The sequence below is a fragment of the Palaemon carinicauda genome, chromosome 11, assembly GCF_036898095.1.
Source record: "Palaemon carinicauda isolate YSFRI2023 chromosome 11, ASM3689809v2, whole genome shotgun sequence".
NCBI classification, from domain to species: domain Eukaryota; kingdom Metazoa; phylum Arthropoda; class Malacostraca; order Decapoda; family Palaemonidae; genus Palaemon; species Palaemon carinicauda.
The window spans coordinates 55,865,536-55,887,148 of NC_090735.1; the positions used below are offsets into that span (position 1 = coordinate 55,865,536).

Below are 21,613 nucleotides of genomic sequence, written 5' to 3' on the forward strand. Positions count from 1 at the left end.
TATGGGAAAATTCGTTTCGACATCCGAACATTTTCTACATCCGAAGTTGGTTCTGGAACGGATTAAATTCGTATGTAGAGGTTCCATTGTATTAGAAATATATTATGAAATTATATATACAAGGTAAGCTGAGAAAATGTAAAGATTGTCTGCTGATTTAAGTTACTTCTGTGAAACGTATCAGCACATATAAATAAACTGGATTCTTAATATAATTTCCAAACTGATTCAAACCATCTCATAATTAATAAAACAATTTTCATGCAGTTTACAAAAGCTATGAGTATCATTAGCTTTCATTTGGATGTGTAAAAGCATTCATTCTTTTATTCCTTTGATTGGTGATTAAACATCAACAAACAAAATGGTTTCCATTTTGGATGCCATAGGTTGGGAAAATATGATATAGAATTAGCTTTATTTAAATTATTTTGAATTTCTAAGCATACATTAAGTAGAGCAAAATTTACAATATCTTTTGTGGGCTCAGGCCATGTCGTCCTGATGAAAGGTTCCTTTGAGTAGCTTCCTAGGGTATATTTGACTACAGTGCTATTCCCAGAGAATTTAACTTAAGGTCTCCAGAATTCTAACTCTTGGTGCGAATATCCTTAAATTTTCCTTTTAGGATAACGCATAATATCAGGGGACGTATTCTTGACACACCACATAGCAATCTGCACCCCACATAGCTTTTACGCTTCGAGAGGGAAAAGTGGCAAAATAAAAGAGGAGCCGTTAATAAGGTTCCCTTCAACCGTTACTGTTTGAGTACTCAGATGGCGCCATAGTTGCCGCCATCTTTATTCCTTTTTCTGTAGCGATCTCGCTCGGTGGGTTTTTCAATGTTCTCGTAATTTTAGATTTATTATGCAATCTCCAGCCTCTTCAGCCTCTGGAAAGTTGAGTACATTATTTGATTCTTATGTTGTATAAATTTAGCTCTCACCGTATAGTAAAAAATTGAATCGAATTAAACAGATTTTTTGGCAGAGCTATTGCCCGGTCCGGAGGCGTCTTCGACGCTGTTGTTTGTAACGCATGAGTTATTTAGTTAGCCAGAACGACTTTTCCGGTATAATAGCTTAAATAAATAATTTAGCTATTTAGTCTTCATTGCTAGGAATTAATCATATTATGCCGATAGTATTCAATTAATTTCTGCGAATTAGGTAGCCGATCTTGTTTACGCTAGGCTTCCTAGCCTAGGCGTACTAGTTTACTTTCTTAGATGATATAATAAGTGTTCCTGGTGTTAATAAATTTAAATGAAGATATTAGGCAATTTATACATGTAAGATATATTGATTGCATATAAAATTTTCCGCTTCCAAGATAGTATACGAGAGAGCTTCGATGAGTTAGGTAGTCAATCTCACTGTCACTAGGCTAGTAGCCTAAGGGCTTTAGGATACTTTCATACAATCTCCCCGGTTACCCTCATGTATAGGGTAATCCCTCCTTCCCTCTGAGCGTAGCCTAAGGCTACAATCCTAGTTAGTCTTGCCTCGAATTTTCATTCAGGCAAGACTAGGCTAAGGTTTTTTCCGCCCCTTCCCCTCGCTACAGATGGTAAGCTTTGGGTTTAGGTCAGAACCTCAAGAGTACATGTCGTGTGCCGGCAGCTGGTCGACAGGGTGAATACATTCCCCTGTCGGGTTTTGAGTTGTTGGCATAGGAGGCTTAGCCTCCCTAGACTGCACTTGAAGGGGTCATGTGATTCCCCCTTCTCCCTGTGGTTTAGTCGACTAGTTCTGTGCTTGCAGACCCTAGGCTAAAGAATAGTGATTATTCTGTGGCCTAGGATGGTGCCGGCACTGGAACTCTTTCTCTCTGATTAAGGGTGGCGGCTAGATGACTGCCGGCCCCCTTACTGTATTGGCAGACCCTAGGCTGGGGATTAGATTCTCCGTCCGCCTAGGATGGCGCCGATACTGAAACAGAGCTTCTTTAAGGTGTGGTAGGACCGGCATGCTGCCGGCTCCTCTCACACCTTATACAGGACCCTCTTTCCCTCCCCCCTCTGTCCTTTAGTGATGGCCTAGCCATCACTACCCTTTGGCCGCTGTCCTGCAATCTCACCGCTTGCCGGCAGGTTGTAGGGCCGGCTTGGGCTTCTGCTTGTATGGCCTAGTCACTCATCTTCCCTATCGGACACAGAGCTCCGGGATAGCTGTGTCGGCAGGACCAGTTGCCGGCAAAAGATCCCTTTACTATGGAGTGTTCTTCAGCCCTCCCTTAGGCTGCCACTCACGTTCTATGCCCGGCAAGGACCGGCAACGGAGGTGGATGGGTGGAAACTTGATTATCTCTTATTCTCTTCTTCCATTAGAACTCATTCCTTAGGAAGGAAGTGAGACAGTGCTCTCACATCATCCTTCACTCCTTGCTTTCTCTCTCCCTCTCGGCTAGTGCCTCCAGGTACTAACCTAACTGGCGGCTGCTGGCCACTACCCTGCTGGCTAGGTTTATGGCCGACAGTCACTGACACAACTAACTTAGCCGGCAAGAGCCGTCCGAGTTCTGTATACTGGCTACAGCCCTGTCACATAGAATGCTGACTGGGCTAGTATGCTGACAGCATGTGACCCACCGGCGTCCGGTAAGCCACCGGCAATCTGGCGGGCCTCCAGCCACTGTTCTAGCTAATATTGTGTCAATTCATTTGTGCCTTAGGTACTAGCCTTGCCGGCAACATGCCGGCAGCAACTACAGTATATGTCTATACAGTAGCCAATATATATGCAGTACAGAGCATACTGCAGACAGAAAACTATGGTATAAAAATATACAGTAGTTAAATTTTCCAACATACTCTGTGTGTCCAGGCGCAGTCTATTGTTGAGACCTTATAAGATAAAGGAAAGGAATTCTTTTTTCCATATACTGATAGATAATCAGTTAATAATGACCCTCATTATTAATCCTTTTGGAAGTTAGTGTTAGTTACACTCCTCTATCCTTATAGGCTAGATTCTTCCACCGGGGCTCCTGAGTAGGATAACCCTAGGTTTAATATTGAGGGAGGTCACAGCAATTGGCTGGGCAGGAAACACATGTATGTGTCTTTCCTAATTCATTTATAGCTTATCTATCCTAAGCTATATGCAATAGAATAAAATGGAAAATATTACTAATAATATTTGTTAGTTTATCTAGTGAGATGAACTACTTTATACTCATTTTACTTTCCTCTCTTTACAGGAGGACCATTTGAAGTGTCGCAACGTCTTCTGCAACGTGCGTAGCAGGGACTTCTGCGGCCACCTGGAGTGTGGGACACACTCCCTTTGTTCCATCATCAAGGAACCTCTCAAATATTGGGACCCCGAGGTATGTGTAGTGTGCAAAGACTTGGTTAATGAGCCTTTTGAAGACCCCAAGACGGCGGAGTCAAGGGATGCAGCTCGGAGTAAGCTGCGCAGATGGGTTCGTGGCTTCCAGAAAAATGCCACGGGGCCTTACCTCCCCAATGAGCGCATGAGGGCCTATCTATTTCCCAAAGCATCCGCAGATGCTGTCATTCCACAGCCTCACACTGAGATCCCTTGTGTCCAGATCTCCGTGGACACGAATGTCTCGGATGCGATGAAGGACATCGATCTAGATGACGAGAGGATGTCATAGGTGTCAGAGGACACCAAAAAGGACCTTCTGGCTGAAGGTCAAGAAGAGGAGTCAACGTTGGCTCCAGAGACAGGAGAGGATGAAGTCGAAACAGTGTCTGCTTCGTCCATTCCAGCCCCAGAACCAGTGCCCTCTACGTCCTCCGCTCCTCCACCTGATAAGTCGGACAAAACCCTGTCTGCCATCATGGCCATGATGGAAACTTTTCAGAAGAGCGAAGAAAGGGAAGCTGCGCTAAGGAAGGAGATTCATCAGCTTGCAGCGGCCCGTGGGTCTCATAGGAGACTCGATGTTAAGGATCTTCCCTCGTGCTCCGAGGTAAACCCATGGAGGCATGCCGAGTACATGCCAATCACGAACGGCAAAATCTTCATCTCAGAAAAGCTGGGAGCTGTCCTTATAGAGGACATTGAGTTCTGGCCCAGCTTCGAGTCCTATCCTGACTGCTTTTTTCGTCTAAGGACAGAACCTTAATCCAAGGAGGAGACAGAGCCCAAGGAGGTCATAGTGCTTGACCATACAAAGGCTCAAGCTTTGTTAGCCAGCAGTCTGAAGGACAGGGAGTTCACCAACTCTAAGGAGCCAGCTCTGAGTAAGAAACACCCTTCCTTTCTTGCTCCAGCGACGATGGCCTTCCCCTTTGCGAAAAAAGGGTTCAAGGCAGTGGAAGCTGGAAAACCTTGCCCTACACTTGAGGAGTGTATGCCCCTTTCCTTAGCCCTGCCGACAGATCACAAAGACTGGAAGGATATTCAGCTTACCTTCTCAGTCGGGAAGTTGGAGGCCGATATCGCTGGACGTCATTTTAGCGAAAACCTCCCCAAGTTGTCTGATTTTCTCCTGCGCCGGCGCAGGACACGAAGGAAGGCTTGCTGCCTCTCTGTCCCTTCAGTTGACCCTGGAGGCTATGGTAAGTGAACATAGGTCCCCAGATATGTTCATGGTCATAGCCAAAACACACATGGAAACCCTAATTAAAGACTTATAGTTTTGTTATGGCTAGAAGGGCTTGTAGGGAGTTCGTGTTTGCCTCGGCTGCGGTAAGACACGAACCCAGGAAGTTGATATCTTCCAACATCTTGGGGAAAGACCTCTTCCCGAATGAAGTGGTCAAAGAAATAGTTGACAAGGCCGCCACAGAGAATAGGAATCATCTCCAGAAGTGGGGCATGTCGACTAAGAGGAAGTCTTCCCCGGATGAGGGTCCCCAACCGAAACGGAAGACAAAGAGGCCAAGGTTGCCCTCTCTCCCTGCTAGACAACAACAACAGCAACTTCCCATGACCGCGGTGCCTCAGATGGTGGCACAGCCCCAACCCACCTACCAGATGGTACCCCAGCAAGTGGTGACTCAGTCACCAGCCTTCACTCCCACCTATGGGAGGCAGACCACTACCTTTCGCCCTAAAGGTAGGGGGTCAAATAGAGATTCCTCTAGTCGTCCCTCGAGAGGAAGAGGAGCTAGGGGAGGACGCGGTCAAGGAGACAAGCCCTCCGGAAGCCAGAAGCAATGAGATGCATCCGGTTGGAGGAAGACTCCGACTATTCCAGGATCGTTGGACCTTCGATCCCTGGGCCCACAGCCTAATAAAAAACGGACTAGGTTGGAGCTGGAGGACAGCTCCACCATCATTCCCTCAATTCTTCCAACACTCCACTCCCGTTCTGGGAGAATATACCCGAGAGCTCTTGAGCAAACGGGTGATAAGGAGGGCAAAGTCCATCAAATTCCAAGGAAGGCTGTTTTGTGTTCCCAACGACTCTGACAAACTCAGAGTCATTCTGGATTTGTCGTCACTCAACAAGTTCATAGAAAACGACAAGTTCAAGATGCTGACCCTTAATCACATAAGGGCCCTGCTGCCCAAAAGGGCATACACAGTCTCCATAGACATGGCAGATGCCTATTGGCACATTCCGATCAATCGCCAACTCTCCTCCTACCTAGGATTCTGGCTACAAAAAAGAAAGTATGCTTTCAGAGCCATTGCCTTCGGACTAAACATAGCCCCAAGGATCTTCACGAAGCTTGCAGAAGCAATCGTTCAACAACTACGCCTACAAGGTGTCCAGGTGATATCCTACCTGGACAATTGGCTGGTGTGGGCAGCATCCGGAAGAAATGCATGCAAGCATCCAAGAAAGTGATCCAGTTCCTCGAACATCTGGGATTCAAGATCAACACCAAAAAGTCTCGACTGTCTCCAGCTCAGAAGTTTCAATGGCTAGGCATACATTGGAACTTACAGTCACATTGCCTCTCCATTCCATTAAAGAAGAGGAGAAAGATAGCGGGATCTGTCAAGAGGCTACTAAAATCCAACAGGATTTCAAACGCCAATAGGAGAGAGTGCTGGGCTCCCTCCAGTTTGCATCAGTGACAGACCCAGTGCTGAGAGCACAGCTAAAAGATGCATGAGGAAGCTGGAGAAGATACGCATCAAACGCTCGAAGAGATCTAAGAAGACCAATTCCGATCCGACTTTGATCACTTCTCAAGCCATGGTCGAAGGCCAAGAACTTGAAGAGGTCAACGCTTCTGCAACCGCCTCCACCCTCAGTCATCATCCACATGGACGCATCATTGGAAGGATGTGGAGGTCACTCTCATCATCGGAAAGTTGATGGAACTTGGTCCTCTCTATTCAAAACCTTCCACATCAACATTTTGGAGGCCATGGCAGTCTTCCTCATATTGAAGAAACTATCCCCTCGCCCTTCGGTCCACATAAGACTGATTCTGGACAGCGAGGTGGTAATGAGATGTCTGAATCATCAAGGCTCGAGATCACCTCAACTCTACCAGGTAATGTTGGCCATCTTCCGCTTAGCGGAAAAGAAGAGATGGCACTTATCAACAATTCTCCTTTAAGGGTTCCGCAATGTGACGGCGGACGCTCTATCCAGGCTAACTCCGATAGAGTCAGAATGGTCCTTAGACGCAAGATCATTCTCCTTCATCATACATCTAGTCCCGGAACTGCAGATCGACCTCTTCACGACGAGCGACAACAAGAAACTTCCTTGATACGTGGCCCCATACGAGGATCCTCTAGCGGAAGCAGTGGACGCCATGTCCCTCGACTGAAACAGTTGGACCAGGATTTATCTGTTCCCTCCATCCAACCTGCTGATGAAGGTTCTCAACGAGCTGAGATCTTTTCAAGGAACAGCAGCCCTAGTGGCTCCCAAGTGGCCCTGGAGCAACTGGTTCCCTCTAGTATTGGAATTACAGCCGAGGCTGATTCCCTTGCCGGATCCAGTTCTGTCTCAACAAGTACATTAGTCGACTGTCTTCGCTTCATTACAGAAAACCCAAGACCTTCATCTCATGATTTTCTCTCCCTAGCAGTAAGAAAAAGGTTTGGGATCTCGAAAGAGAGTATAGACTTCTTAGAGGAATATAAGTCTAAATCTACCAGAAGGCAATACGAGTCATCATGGAAGAAGTGGGTGGCCTTTGTCAAGGCAAAGAAACCAAAGGAAATCTCGACAGAGTTCCGCTTATCTTTCTTTATTCACCTTCATGAACAAGATTTAGCAGCCAATACGATGTGTAAATCTGCCTTGACTAGACCTTTACTTTACGCTTTCCAAGTAGACTTTTCTAATGAAATTTTTAACAAAATCCCTAAGGCCTGTGCTAGGTTTAGGCCTGCTGCACCTCCAAGGCCCATTTCATGGTCCCTGGATAAGGTGCTACATTTGGCTTAAATATTGAATAACGAAAATTGCTCTCTGAAAGATTTGACTCCAAAAGTTATTTTCTTGTTTGCTCTAGCCTCCGGCACTAGAGTTATTGAGATAGTGGCCCTTTCTAGGGAAGAGGGCCATATCCACTTTACTGAAATGGGAGAACTGAATCTCTCTCCCGACCCAACATTTCTCGCCAAGAACGAGCTACCCACCAAGAGGTGGGGTCCCTGGAGAATCTGCCCTCTGAAGGAAGACGTCTCGCTGTGTCCAGTAGAGTGTCTAAAGGTCTATCTTCGTAGAACTTCAGACTTCAGGGGAGGACAGCTCTTTAAAGGAGAAACATCGGGCTCAAACTTATCCCTGAAATATCTAAGTGCGAAGATCACCTACTTTATTCGCAGAGCGGATCCTGACAGTACACCCGCAGGTCATGATCCTAGGAAAGTTGCTTCATCGTTAAACGTTTTCCAGCTTATTGATTTCGAGAGTCTTCGCTCATATACTGGATGGAAGACATCCAGAGTGTTTTTCAAACACTATGCAAAGCAAGTGCAAGAATTAAAGAAATACGTGGTGGCGGCAGCTAGTATATTAAAACCTGTCGCTTAGTGCTGCGAGGAACAGTGAATTATTTGGGACTATAATTCTATAGGGTGTACATATTGGCACATTATAGTGCAACATGGTAAGTGAAATGTCATCAAAAGTGACATTGGACTGTTCCAGTGTATGAAGGTGAAGAAACATAGACTTAACACTAGTGCCGTGTGTTTTTTACACAAGTGTAAATAAACAGACTTCTCAGAAAGATATTAGAAAATTATTAAATTTTCAATTGAGTGGCATAAATTTTTGTTTTTCAGATAAAACAAGTATTTCTGATTTGTTCTGTATGTTCTATGTTTGTAAATTCTATTTCACTTGCATTTTTTACATTGTTATGAAATGTATGCTGAATTTTTATTTATTGTTTAAGAATAAATGTCTAATTGTTTTGTCTTCTCATTTCGCCCTAAACTTATATAAATAAAGTTATGTGTGAGTATTCCTTTTATTCCTTACTATTCTGCATAATTACATTAAACAAAGGTAGTAACTTTGTTCCTAAACATAAACAAACCTTTCTAGCCAGGCTTACCTTGTTTCAATACAGATATAAACTTGTCTGCTGTGGTATACAGCTGGGCTAATATACCTTGGATGCTATGGTGGCTTACTTGAACCCATGCTGGGTTTATAAATACAAACTTTGGCTAAAGGCATACAGTGAGACCTTTATGCCCTTTTGGTTGCTAGGTTGGTCATATAAAATATGCAAACTTCGAGACTTTTTCCTGAATCTAGTGTGACTCTTCCCTGTAGGGGGCAGGAAGCACTAACATAGTTCATGATTAGAAGCAATGACATATAACGGTAATGTCATAGGTCTCTAAGGCCTAAATGACCAAGGAAATATTGCCTTGAGGTTTAAGGCACAACTGGGAAATCCACGGATACATTAATGCTCTGGTAAACTTCCATCAGGACGACATGGCCTGAGCCCAAAAAACAGATTTTGAGCGAAGTGAAAAATCTATTTTTGGGTGAGATAGCCATGTCGTCCTGATGGACCCGCCTTCCTTTCTATGAAAGGCCTTGGCAGGATCCCTCCCAATAATACTGTATCTATAAGTACCGGCTCAATGCTACAAGGAATAAAGATGGCGGCGATTGTGACGCCATCTGAGTACTCAAACAATAACGGAAGAAGGGAACCTTATTACGGCTCCTCTTTTATTTTTCCACTTTTCCCCCTCGAAGCGTAAATGTTATGCGGGGTGCAGATTGCTATGTGGCGTGTCAAGAATACGTCCCCTGATATTATGCGATATCCTAAAAGGAAACTTTAAGGATATTCGCGCCAGGAGTTAGAATTCTGGAGACCTTAAGTTAAATTCTCTGGGAATATCACTGTAGTCAAATATACCCTAGGAAGCTACTTAAAGGAACCTTCCATCAGGACGACATGGCTATCTCACCCAAAAATAGATTTTTCGCTTTGCTCAAAATCTGTTTATATAACCAAGATCTTGCTTATAAGCCTACACAGATGGATTCATAATCTAGTAGTCATCTTATATCAAATATATGAGATGAATTACCATATATTTCTTCGTATAAGACGACCTTTAGATAAGATGATGTTGAAAATTAGGGCAAATTTGAATGAATTTAGGTCATACCTTTTGTATAAGATAGCTAGTGATACACAAAACCATCTGTGTATTAGCTAGCATTTGCTGTATACTTAGAAATCCAAAGAAAATTAAATGATGATTTTATATTTTGCATTTCCTAAGCAAACCACCTGAAATAGAAACCATTTTTTTTTCCTCCGTTTCAGCGCCAGTCAAAATGAACAAACCAATGCATACCAATGCATTTACATATGTCTATAGGTAAGTTTTTGCAACAACAGATATCTTACCAAGTATTGGTTATGTAATGATATAACTGATGTTGTTTCAAGTTCCATTGAAGATAACCACTGCCTCAGTAGTGTTAATTTTGCAACAATGGCTGTCATCCCTTCCTGGACATCGTGGTCTCAACTGCTGAGTGTGACTTTGATACCACCATCTAGACTAAACCCACGAACATAGGCCTTTGCTTGAATGGTGTTAATGAATGCTTCACTAGATACAAGACCTCTACCATCCGTGCCTACATTCGTTGGGCCTCCCCCATTGTTCTTCCTGGATGGAGACCCACAAGGAATCGAATAGGATTACTCAGGTGCTTGTTAATAACGGCTACTCCAACAGGCAGGTCAATGGAGAGGTCAAACATGCTATGGACAACTGGTATGAGACTGAGGCCAGCAGTGAGAGCATGCCTTCTAGTATCAACTTATACTACAAGGGCTTCATGCACGGTAGTATCAACAGGATGAGAAGGCCATGAGGGCCATCATTAAATACCATGTTATCTCCATTCAAGAAGACTCTGACATCAACGTCATCATTTACTATCAGGCTATGGAGACCAGATCCCTCATTATGAGAGACAATCTGGCCCCTTCCATGCAGGACATTTTGAAGAGGTCCAACGTTGTTTATTCCTGTCAAGGCCCAGTCCGTGATTGTCCCGGCCATTGCATTGGAATGACAATGATGAGACTCCTCAGAAGTTTGTATTGCCACGTCCAGCAGGGAGCCATCAATACTCGCCAGCTCCTCTCTCACAACAAGAACGGGGTTCAAGAGGACATCATAAGGAATACAAAGATCATTGGCAGTGCCCTGGACAGCAGGAGCTTTAGCATTCTAGAGGCCCTGCTCATCCAATCATAGAGACCTAATCTGAACACAGCCCAGGAGATGTTCCTTCTCCCTTCCTGCCAAAGAAACACCTCCAATCATCTTTGTAACATTGATGATGGCAACAGCAATGAGTGGCTTGGTAGCTTGCCTGCAACTGAGACACTCTCGGTAAGCAAGCAGCTCTGGACTCTCCAGACCTTGACTCTGAGTGGCTGAGCAGCTTGCCTGACTCCGAGCCTCACTCAGGCAGCGTGTTGGCCAATCAGAGCGCCGCTCTAGGAGCCCTGGCTGGTCCTACCCAAACCCGGACTCCACTCAACTCCGATTGTGTGCCGAATATGAGCCTGACTGCGACGGAACCTCTCCTGGCGAGCACCTCAGCCAATGGGAGAGCAGCTCCTTCCCAGACCAAATACGGACCCTGCCCACAAGGACCAATGAGTAATCAGTGGCTGATGTAACAAGCCAACCACGGCGTATACAAGAAGCTTGCTTACCACCCTTTAGCCAGACTTTGCTTGATGATAAGATGAGACACTCGGCACACCCTTTTAATGCATAACAGCAATACTTTATTGTACCGATCTTCAAAAGTTTACTTTTATTAAATTTATAGATTTTTTCTATGCATTTTGCTCTCCCCTACCAATGTCTAACAGCACAGTTACTGGCAGAATGCACTACTGAAGAAAGCAGAAAAATATAAGCAGTAGGAAAGCTCAACTGCAGAATTAACGCTACTGAGGCAACAATTATCTAAAATTAAACTTGTCTGAATGAGGATATACTCTCAAAGTATATTGATGTTTTGCTTACTTTATCCATAGAAATTAAAAATAAGTGAAAAAAAGGCAATTTCATATATATTTTTTAACACATCCCTTAAAACAGAATCCATTTATTTGTTTACTTTTCATTGCCAATCATAATGAATAAACAAACTTATTTACACATCCAAATGATAACTAATGATACTGAGCCTTTAGTAAAGATGTTTTTATTACAAATATTTTACTTACCGTATCCTTAGAAATTCCTACAAACATCACATAATGGGAAAACCATTTTGTTTGCATTTAGTTAACAATAACAAACTAGTGCTAGTGACAGTATGATAATGTACGGTAATTTGATTGTCTAACGATTGTTCTAAACTGTTACAAGATGATTTTAAATTCCATTTTCAAAATATTTTTCCTAATTAGTTCTAAGTTGGTTTAATTTTTTATCGACTTATACCCACACCAATTAAGGAACCACCAGCAGAAATAAGAAAATACAAGACTATTGGTGAGCATGAAGGATCAGACATCAGCGTGGAGATAAAAGGCATTGGGTATGAATACTTAGAGGATGAGCACAATAGAAAAGCTATTGAATATCAGGATGACAGATCAATTGAATCTAATTTTTGATAACCATAAACTGTTTCATGAATATTTCCTAGGAAGACACATTGACAATCACAACTTCAAAGTTAAGTTTAAAGCTTTGTAGCTGAAAGTAAGTTTCAACTTTTTTCTTTTAAGGCTATTTTTTCTTTTGCTTTGCATTACTTTGCTTTATAATGGTTATTATTATTGTGCCGTTTGATTTTGTAGAAGAAAATTAGATGTGCACATTTAATTACCATATTGCTTTTTGTTTGCTTGCACTTTTGCTATTAAGTCTGGGATGTGGGTCAATGAGTTTAATAGGCTTTGGTAATGAATTTCCTAATTTGAGAAAATTTTCACATGCGCTAGCCATAGTTACTTGTATTACGTGTTTACTTAATGTTTTACTTGCTTGTGCTCTTGTTTTGGCATCGGAAATACCCGGTAATGTGTTTCATAAGCCTCTGATAATCAGTCTTGTGAAATTGAAATAAAAATACTTACATACTAAAATTTACATCCCATTTTTGTCTTGCTATTATATTGCTTATTTGCTGGCTTGGTTTCTTGGTTGCCTGTCGGTGGGTTTCTTAAGCTTTTGATAATCAATTCTATGGAGAGAATGAGGGTTTTATATTTCATTTGCATTGCTTATTTACTAATTGCATTGTTAATCTTCTTGCTTGTGTTGTTGTTTCAAAGTCTTGGATGTCTGTCAGTGGCTTTCCAATGTTTATAGAAAATAGCTGTTTCATGTTTAAACTTTACAGTACTACTACTTTCGTATGTTGCTTGTTTATTTATTGTGCTGCCTAGGAATTTGCTCTATTCTGATTTTTGTTTTGGGATTTTTATTTTAGGATTTTTTAATGTTTATTTTTCCAGATTTCCTTTTTATTGTCTTGAACTTCTCTCAATTTCTCATATAAAGTAAAAAAAAAAAATTTAGTAGCACTGTCTTCTGTTGTCTTCATATATTTTACATTTCCTTTCTCAGACATTTACTCTTTTTCATACATAAATATGCCATGGTGTAGCATGAATTTATTCTAATAAAAAAAAAGGATTTATTATTAACATGCCAAAATTTTATCAATTTTATTCATTAATTTTAAAATGCTTACAAAATATTGTATAAAAATTCAACATTGTTAGTGTTCTGTAAAGAAAATAGTTTGCAAGCTACTATAGAATTACTGCAGTACTTCTTGAGAAAACATAGAGTAATTCAATTTACAAAAATATATTTTAATAGTATCTAACAAATCACAAACTTGTTTTTCATGGAAAACACTTTTACTTTATTGAGAGAAATGGATTGTTATCAGCATCACCCAATAACAGTAACATGGATATTCATGTTCAATTTCCTAAACTATGTCTGTTCAGAAAATTACAAAAAGCTATTGATGGATTGAAGTTGAAAGAAATGCCAGGAGACAGTTCATTGCACTGGTGATCAGGGCCCAATACTCCTTTCCTCCAGGCAAGGGAGTGGGGCAGTAAAGCTATGGACCTCTTCCTACCCCATTTTTGCCTTTTCAAGCTTAAAATGGATGTTAAAGCAATGCTTCATGAAAAAAGCAGAGTTAAGTAGGCTTAGGTGGTATTGTTATGAACTAAAATAAAGATAGTCTTTAATTGGAATGATTTGTTCTGTTATACTTTAGCAGATCTGAAGTCTAAGTCTGGTTCTTAAAGAATTATGTTTTTAGAAATGAATGAGAGTAATATTTATATGCTTAAAGGAAGCAGACATAATCCAAATGTTTAAATACATAAGACAGTAATAAAGGAAAGACGACAAAACATTATTTTCATACATTTTCAACAGCGATAATTATATATCTCACAAGACTTTAAAATCTCTTGGATAAATTTGCCCATTTTACTCTGTCAAATATTTCATTATACGTTTCAGTGGCAATACAAAGACTAGAGTTGGTGTCATGAAAAAGCTATGCCTTGTTTAAATTGTGAACAAATTCACACCTGCTTTTTAATCTTGTATATAATTATATAAGAAAATTGAAATGTTTTAAAAATGGGGTGTTAGATTAAAAGAACAGAGTGTAACTTTTGGAGCTAAAGAGTAGGAGTACTTATAGAGGTATTTAAACCTTCATCCTTTATTTTTTTTAGGTACCACTTTATGGAAAACATTTCATCTTTTAATTCAGAGAGAATAGATTCTAGCCCATTTATTCGTTCCAATATATGCTCCTCACCAGTCTTAGTAGATTCCTCTTTGGAATCTCCATTCTCAATTTGACCAAGATAATATTCAAGAAGTGTTTGATTTCTGTGACTGTCTGTGTATTTATTAACAGCAAACCAGCGTCGAAAGTAGGGGAAGCACATGTCGTACCTAAATATCAACCTGGTATAGATAACTAGTCTTCTGTAACCAAGATCAAGCTCTTTGCCTTTTGATTTAACAATTCTTTCTTTATTGATCAAACTAACAATGAGACAGCCGATTGTGGTGATAAACAAGAAGAATATAATATTGCTAAGAATTGGATAAGATAGTTGTGTGTCAACAAAAGTATCAGTATACCCTAGGTCCACTAGCATCCATACTATTGTGCTAGCTATCGACTGATGAACAGATTCAAAAGCCTTTTTTTCTAGCAGTAACAGGTGGAAGATGAAAGCAAAAATAGCCACAAAGGTGACTAGAAAGTATACAACCTTGAGAAGGATTTCTAACAACTCCTTTGCAATCGGCAAGAATTCTGAAGTCAGAGCTTGGTTTACAGCATTGACTAAATGTAACCAGGCTGTCAGCACGGCGAAAATTCCAAACTGCCATGAAAAGTCCTGAAAAAAGATATGCTAAAATGAGAAATAATATTTTTTTTTTTCATATAAAATATTATCTTTTTATTGTGTGCATAATTTTTTTTTACAACCCTAGATGGAAAAGCAGGATGCTATAAGCCTAGTGACTCCAACTGGGAAAAATAGCCTAGTGAGGAAAGGAAATAAGAAAATGAATAAACTGTATGGAAAGTAATAAACAATGAAAATAGAATATTTTAAGAACTGTAATAACAGCAAAACAGATCTTCCACATATAAACTTTAAAAAGAGACTCATGTCAGCCTGTTCAGCATAAAAACATTTGCTACAAGTTTGAACTTTTGAAGTTCTACCAATGATGATATGATTTTTATTGAGTGAAATAATTTTATATATATATATATCTAAACCTAAAAGATTTATGTGGTAATTGAAGTAGTGATCCTTGTTTCTCAGCTATTCAAAAAACCACAAAAGCATTAAAATATTTTTATACAGTACTGTACTGTAAGTACTTGCTCATTCAGATCACAGAAAGTCTGAAAACTAATTTGTAATGACTTTGACTAGTAAACAAGTACTTTAGTTATAAAATTAATTATTTCCATACTCCTATGATATTCATGTTTCTGTTTTCTCCAAACTGTTTAAGGGGCGCAACTGCCATATATGAATTTCTTATCAGAATTCAAAATAATTCACACAGCTTTTATATATAGATAAGATAATCTTTTTCTGAAAATTCCGAAACGATTGAATGATTTGCATAAATTCTGTGGATGAAAAACAAAAAGAAATAAAAATTAAATTTAATTCTAGTACTTTATTTCTAAAGCTATTGTAATGAAACTTACTTAGAAAGAAAGTATATAATAAAGAAAAAGATCTCCATGAACCATTTTTTTTTATTATAGGGAAGAAAAAATTTATATGAATATTTTCATTACCTTCAATAGAAAATTAAGCTCTAAACTCCTAAGCCCCAAATCTCATTTATCACAAATCTATTTTCTTGAAAAAAATATCTTTTCTTCTTCTTTAAAATGGTATATTTATCTTTAAACATTGGTTCAAAATGAGAAAGTTATAATTCTTTAAATGGGGAAAAGGTTGAACTGAGAAAAACTGCTTTAAAGGTAAACTTTTTTTTTTTTTTTTTTACACGAGGGATAACATAAGGCACTCATTGCATGACCCTCTTAATGAGAGAATGCCCTGATGAAGTCATAAGCTTCAGCAAGTCACATCATTGCCATGCTGAAGCTTGGTGACGGGCAAGAGGGCTCTCAAACTTGGGGAAATTGCTCCCCCAGTTCGAATCTAAGTTTCTCTCTCATATTGAGTACTACGGATTGATAAAGGAAATAAGGATGAGACTCGGAGATGAAAAATGGGACTCTTGGATATCTTTTGTTAGTTATGATGATGCGTTTAATGCCTTTTGTAATACTGTATTAGTAATATTAAAATTAACAACTTGAACATCATGGGAGCTCTTTGTGATAAGGTCCCAAAGGATTTGGATGTATACAAACCTGCTGATTGGTTTGAAAAAGACATGTACCCATGCCTTTCTTTCACAGAGAAAGCCAAAACCACCAATGTGGCTTGTAGCTAAAACTAAAGGGATAATAGGGAATTATTTTAAAATATGTAAGTTGATTCATAAAAAAACAGGAACCGTTGCACTTGGAGATATATCTCGTTATGGTAAAAATAGTTATCTCATCCATGCAAAATCCTCGATGCAGTGTGCAATACTATCTAACTTACAGACAGCCAGTGATGAAATTACATTAGAAATGAAATCTCATCTAAATTTTAGTGTGGAAGGGGAGTGGTCTTTAATAAAGACCTGTACAAATATACAGAGGAGATACTTTCCATGTGTCCACTAAATGTACGGAAAGTGCATAAGATTCCTGGAACATTCATTATTATGCTTACTTTCCAGGATGCTGATGTACCTTTCCATATTGTTATTGAAAATGAAAGGATTAAAGTTTGTCCTTTCAAGCAAAATCCCCTGCAAGGCTTTAATTGTTTTAAATTTGGACACCCATCCAAAGTTTGCAAAAATGAAAAAAATGTGTAGTATTTGCTCCAAATCTTATCCTGGAGAATGTACACTTGAGGCCAGGTGTTCAAACTGCAATCTGAATCGTAAATCAACTGATAGGAAATTCGAACTGTATAAGTTGGAGGAAGCTGCCCTAAACAAATCAAGTTAAGAACGCATAAGTGTGGGACATGCAAAAAGACTTGAATAAATCCACTAGCTATGCAAAGGCCTTAAAATCAAAGGAAAATTTACCACAGGAGACATCAATCCCACCTAGCATTGCCAGTAATTCTAAAAAAAGAAATACAACTTCTAATAATAAAGTACTGCAAGACAAGATAAACATATTTCCTCTGAGGCTTTGCCACGGTATATCAAAACTGGGTCATTTCCCATTTCTGTACAGCCTTCGTCCCCCATTACCAACAATAGTACTAACTTCTCTCAGGCCATGTCCTTGCCTGATTTGATGGAGATTCCACCTGACACAAAGTTACCAGGTACACCTGTATTGGGGAAGGTGCAAAAACCTGGTAGCTCACCACTTATTAATCCGGAAAGAGAGAGACCTCCATTTCTCTCGCCCCCTTTCATCAGAAATATCAAAATTATGGCATCAAATAAATATGATGCTTTGTCTGTTGATGTTTCTGATCAACTAGAAGTCAATTTAGATGAATTGAAAATCAAGTTGAGGTCCACTATCCCCCTCAACAGTTAGATCAAAAAGGCAAAAAGAAAATCATAAATGCAAAACCCAATTTATCAAGACCCTCTTTAATAAAACCACCTGGAAATAGTGTTAGATCAAAAACTGCTAATGAGAAGACTCCATCCAAGTGGTCTACCAAAATATAAACCATAGTTTTTTCCTCCATTTTGCAATGGAATTGTCAGGGTTTAAGGGCCAAATATGAAGAACTTCAGCTTCTTATTCATGAGCATTCCCCTATAATTATATGTCTACAGGAGAGCAAACTTCATCATCATACTCCTTGTCCTCATGAATATATTAGTTATAGTAGAACACCATATGATCACCAAGTAGGGAGCCATGGCGGAAGTTTCATATATGTTCGTTGAGATGTTCCCCAAGTATCTTTGTCTATTCATACACCTCTGCAGGCAGTGGTTGTACAGAATGAAATAGGGAAAAAATATACAATTGGCTCTCTGTACTTGCCTCCAAATTGTAATGTTTCATATGATAACTTAGTAGAGGTGATTCAACAACTCCCTCAACCTTTTCTTTTACTTAGAGATTTTAATGGTAGTCCTTTGTGGGGTGATGTTTTAGCAAACACGAAGGGAAGTATCTTATCATCAATTTTGGAAAATGAAGATGTGGGACTCCTTAATACAGGAGAGCCCAGACACTTTCATGTCCAGACAGGTAACTTGTCATGTATTGACCTATCAATCGCAAGCTCTAACTGCCTTCTCGATTTTGATTGGAGGACATTAGATGAATGGCATACTAGTGATCATGCACCAATCATTATAAACACCAACAATGGTCCACCTTTACAGAGATCACCAAGATGGAATCTTAGCAAGGCGGACTGGGATAAATTTTGTGATCTAAGCGAAATTGAGAGGGATGCAGAACAGTTTTAAAATATTAATGATGCTAAGACTTACTGAATGGAACTCTCCATGCAGCAAGAATCAATTCATTGCCCAAAACAAGAAGGTTATTCAAACGACAACCAGTCCCTTGGTGTTCTTCAGAACTAACTGCCCCGCACAGAGCCACAAGAAGATCTCTAACACGATTGCGCAGACGCCGTAGTGATGAGAATTTAATTATATATAAGAAATGTAGAGCACAGTTCCGTCGTGCCTTGAAAGAAGCTAGGCGCCAGTCATGGGTGGTTTGTTTCCTCCAGTAACAGTAGAACACCACCATCTTCTGTGTGGAGGAAAATAAAAAAGATTGCAGGCAAATTTACCCCAAACCCACCACCAGTGTTGAAAGTGAATGGTCATTATGTGACTGGAGCAACTGAGGTTAATAATGCCCTGGCTGATCATTTCTCAAATGTATAATGCAAGTGTTTAGCAGCCCCTGGTCACCAGCATAGAGAAGAAAGTTTTAAATTACGCTACAGGAAGGGAGGAATCCTACAATTCTTTTTTTACTGAAAGAGAATTTGATTCTTCCCTTTCCACTTGTAATGATACAGCCCCTAGACCAGATGGAACTCTATATGCAATGATTAAACATGTACCAGTTAATACAAAGTTATTTATTTTAAGTATTATTATTTGAATATGGTAGGATCATAGTTATCCCAGTGTTTTGGAACTAGCCATCATTTTAGCCTTTTTAAAACAGGGTAAGGATAAGTTTTTAGCAGCAAACATTCGACCAATTGCATTGACATCTTGCTTATGTAAGATCATGGAGAAGATGGTCAATGCAAGACTGATGTGGTACCTGGAAAAGAAAGGTATTTTATCCCCTGTCCAGTGTGGATTCAGAAAAAATGCACTCAACAGATGATGTGTTGATACGACTTGAGTCCTGTTTGTGAAGCCTTTACTTCCAAACAGCACCATGTAACAGTTTTTTTTTTTTTTTTTTACCTTGAAAAGGCATATGATACTGCATGTAGATATGGTATACTTAAAACCATTCATGAATTGGGATTTAGAGGAGAGCTACCACTGTTTATCCAATAATTTCTTTCACATAGAGTTTTTCAAGTGAGAGTGGGGGAAACTTTCAGAGATGAAATGTCAAGGAGAAGTGTGCTGAGTGTAACCCTGTTTGCACTAGCAATTGATGGGATATCCTCAGTCATTCCCCAAGATATTCTCTCAACACTATTTCTCAATGATCTCTCCATATCATTTTCTGGAGCTAGAATGGCAATGGTTGAGAGAAAACTACAACTTGCAATTGACAAAATTATTCATTGGCCTGATAGGATTGGGTTTAAGTTTTCAACCAGCAAAACTGCTATTGTCCATCTGTCGTATCCGGGGAGTACATCCAGATCCGGATATTTACATGAAAGGTCAACGGATCCCATGTGTAGGTGAAACTGAATTTTTAAGATTGATTTTTGATTCAAGGCTTACATGGGTTCCTCACTTGAAGGTATTGAAAGCTAAATGTCTTGAGTCTCTGAAACTTTTAAAAGTATTGTCCCATACATTATGGGTGCAGACCGTAAAACTATTTTGAAATTATGCAAGGCCTTAATTTTTTCCAAAATTAGTTATGGGTGTGAAATATACTTCTCAGCTACTCCAAGTCGATTAAAGATACAGTATTAGATTCAATACATCATGCTGGTATTAGATTGTCCACAGGAACGTTTAGAACCTGTCACGGACAAATATATTATTATAAACAAAGGGTAAGCAGTAAAGTAAATGAGCAGAAAGTAGGGCGGATATTGCCGAGCTATCACCTTGTCTCCCGATCCATGGGATTTTGGAAGCAGTTCGAGCCGCTTTCATTTTTGCTTGGGTTTTTGATGACCCAAGCACACGTGTACTGAATCCGTTTCCATGTCAACAGGTACACCGGGGAGAGGGGACGCAGAGTGAGAACCAGTATGGTGCGGTTACGTCACCTGCTGCCCATAGGCGAGACAAGCCTTCACCCCCAGCAATGTAAGGGAAATAAGAATACACCGACTGTGCGAGTAAAGGCAGTTAAGTTTGAGTCCTACTTGGGAATGGGCAACCCTCACTAGTCCCACCGGCCATGGTAAGCGTACCACGGCCATGGTGGACGTCCTTACGCCATACGACGTCAAATAGTTTTTCTTAGTTGAAATGTCTTCCCGTCCGCTCTCCCCGCGTGGGTATATTAATGTACCACTTGAAAGTAAAGTCCATTGTATTTGTTTGATAAAATCATCTAAGAGCCAGCGAGAAACTTATTATTCTTCTGTTATGCACCCTCAAGATTTAAAGTTCTAATTTACTCGGTTTGAAGAAGATTACTGCTCATTTTAATTGTGAAAATTAACTTTAGACAATAAATCCTGCTTACGAGTTCACCCTCGTCTAATTCATCGCCTCCTATCCTGTATGATTTAGTTAGTACCCCACGCCTCTATGACAAACCTCGCCTATCCCAAGTCTTCATGTTGATGCTGGAGAGTTACCTCTAGACCATTACCGAATGTCTTCCATTATTCGGTATTGGTTTAGGTTACAAAGACTCTCTAACTCTTTAGCTTTTCAGACTGCAAGCCTTATAAGGCACTCAACATACTTTGAGTTGCTCCCAAAATCTCCTCAACTTTATGGCTTTTGGGTAAGACAACTATTAAACAGTCTTAATATAATCAGAGGTAAGGTGCTTCCAATTAAGGTATCATCAACCCCTCCTAGGAAATTACCAGAGATATCTTTTTGTAAATATTTTATTGGTGTTAAAAAAAACATGACTGAATTAGAAGCTAGGTCTCTTTTTATGGAACATGTTGGAGAGCGTAGGGAATCAACTTTTATATATACCAATGGCTCCAAATCTGATGCTGGAGTATAGTGGTTCTTTTATCTGTAGAGGTGCACTTCCTCCAATATTTTTCATATTTACTGGGGAATTATATGGCATACTAACTGCTATTGAGAAAATAGCTTTAAAAGAGGAGGGCAATTTTACCATTTATGGTGATTCAAGAAGTGTTCTTCAAGCTTTTTCAAGAAGTGTTCTTCAAGCTTTAGAAGGTTTTAATTCTAGTAGTTTTAAAGATTTTGAAGTGGGTTTTAATTATTAG

General features: G+C 39.8%; 1 protein-coding gene across 5 annotated transcripts in view; it reads right to left on the reverse strand.

Annotated features, from left to right (window-relative positions):
- Positions 1–13,126: 13,126 nt before the first annotated feature.
- Positions 13,127–21,613, reverse strand: part of LOC137650018 (transient receptor potential cation channel subfamily A member 1 homolog) — a 195,536-nt gene continuing 187,049 nt past the window's right edge. For 3 of the 5 annotated variants that reach the window (XM_068383025.1, XM_068383023.1, XM_068383024.1), the window contains one exon: positions 13,127–14,824. In XM_068383025.1, the coding sequence (XP_068239126.1) occupies positions 14,087–14,824 (738 nt within the window). In that variant the 3' untranslated portion in view covers positions 13,127–14,086. The remainder of the gene's footprint in view (positions 14,825–21,613) is intronic. The other 2 variants (XM_068383022.1, XM_068383021.1) reach the window with 2 other exon arrangements.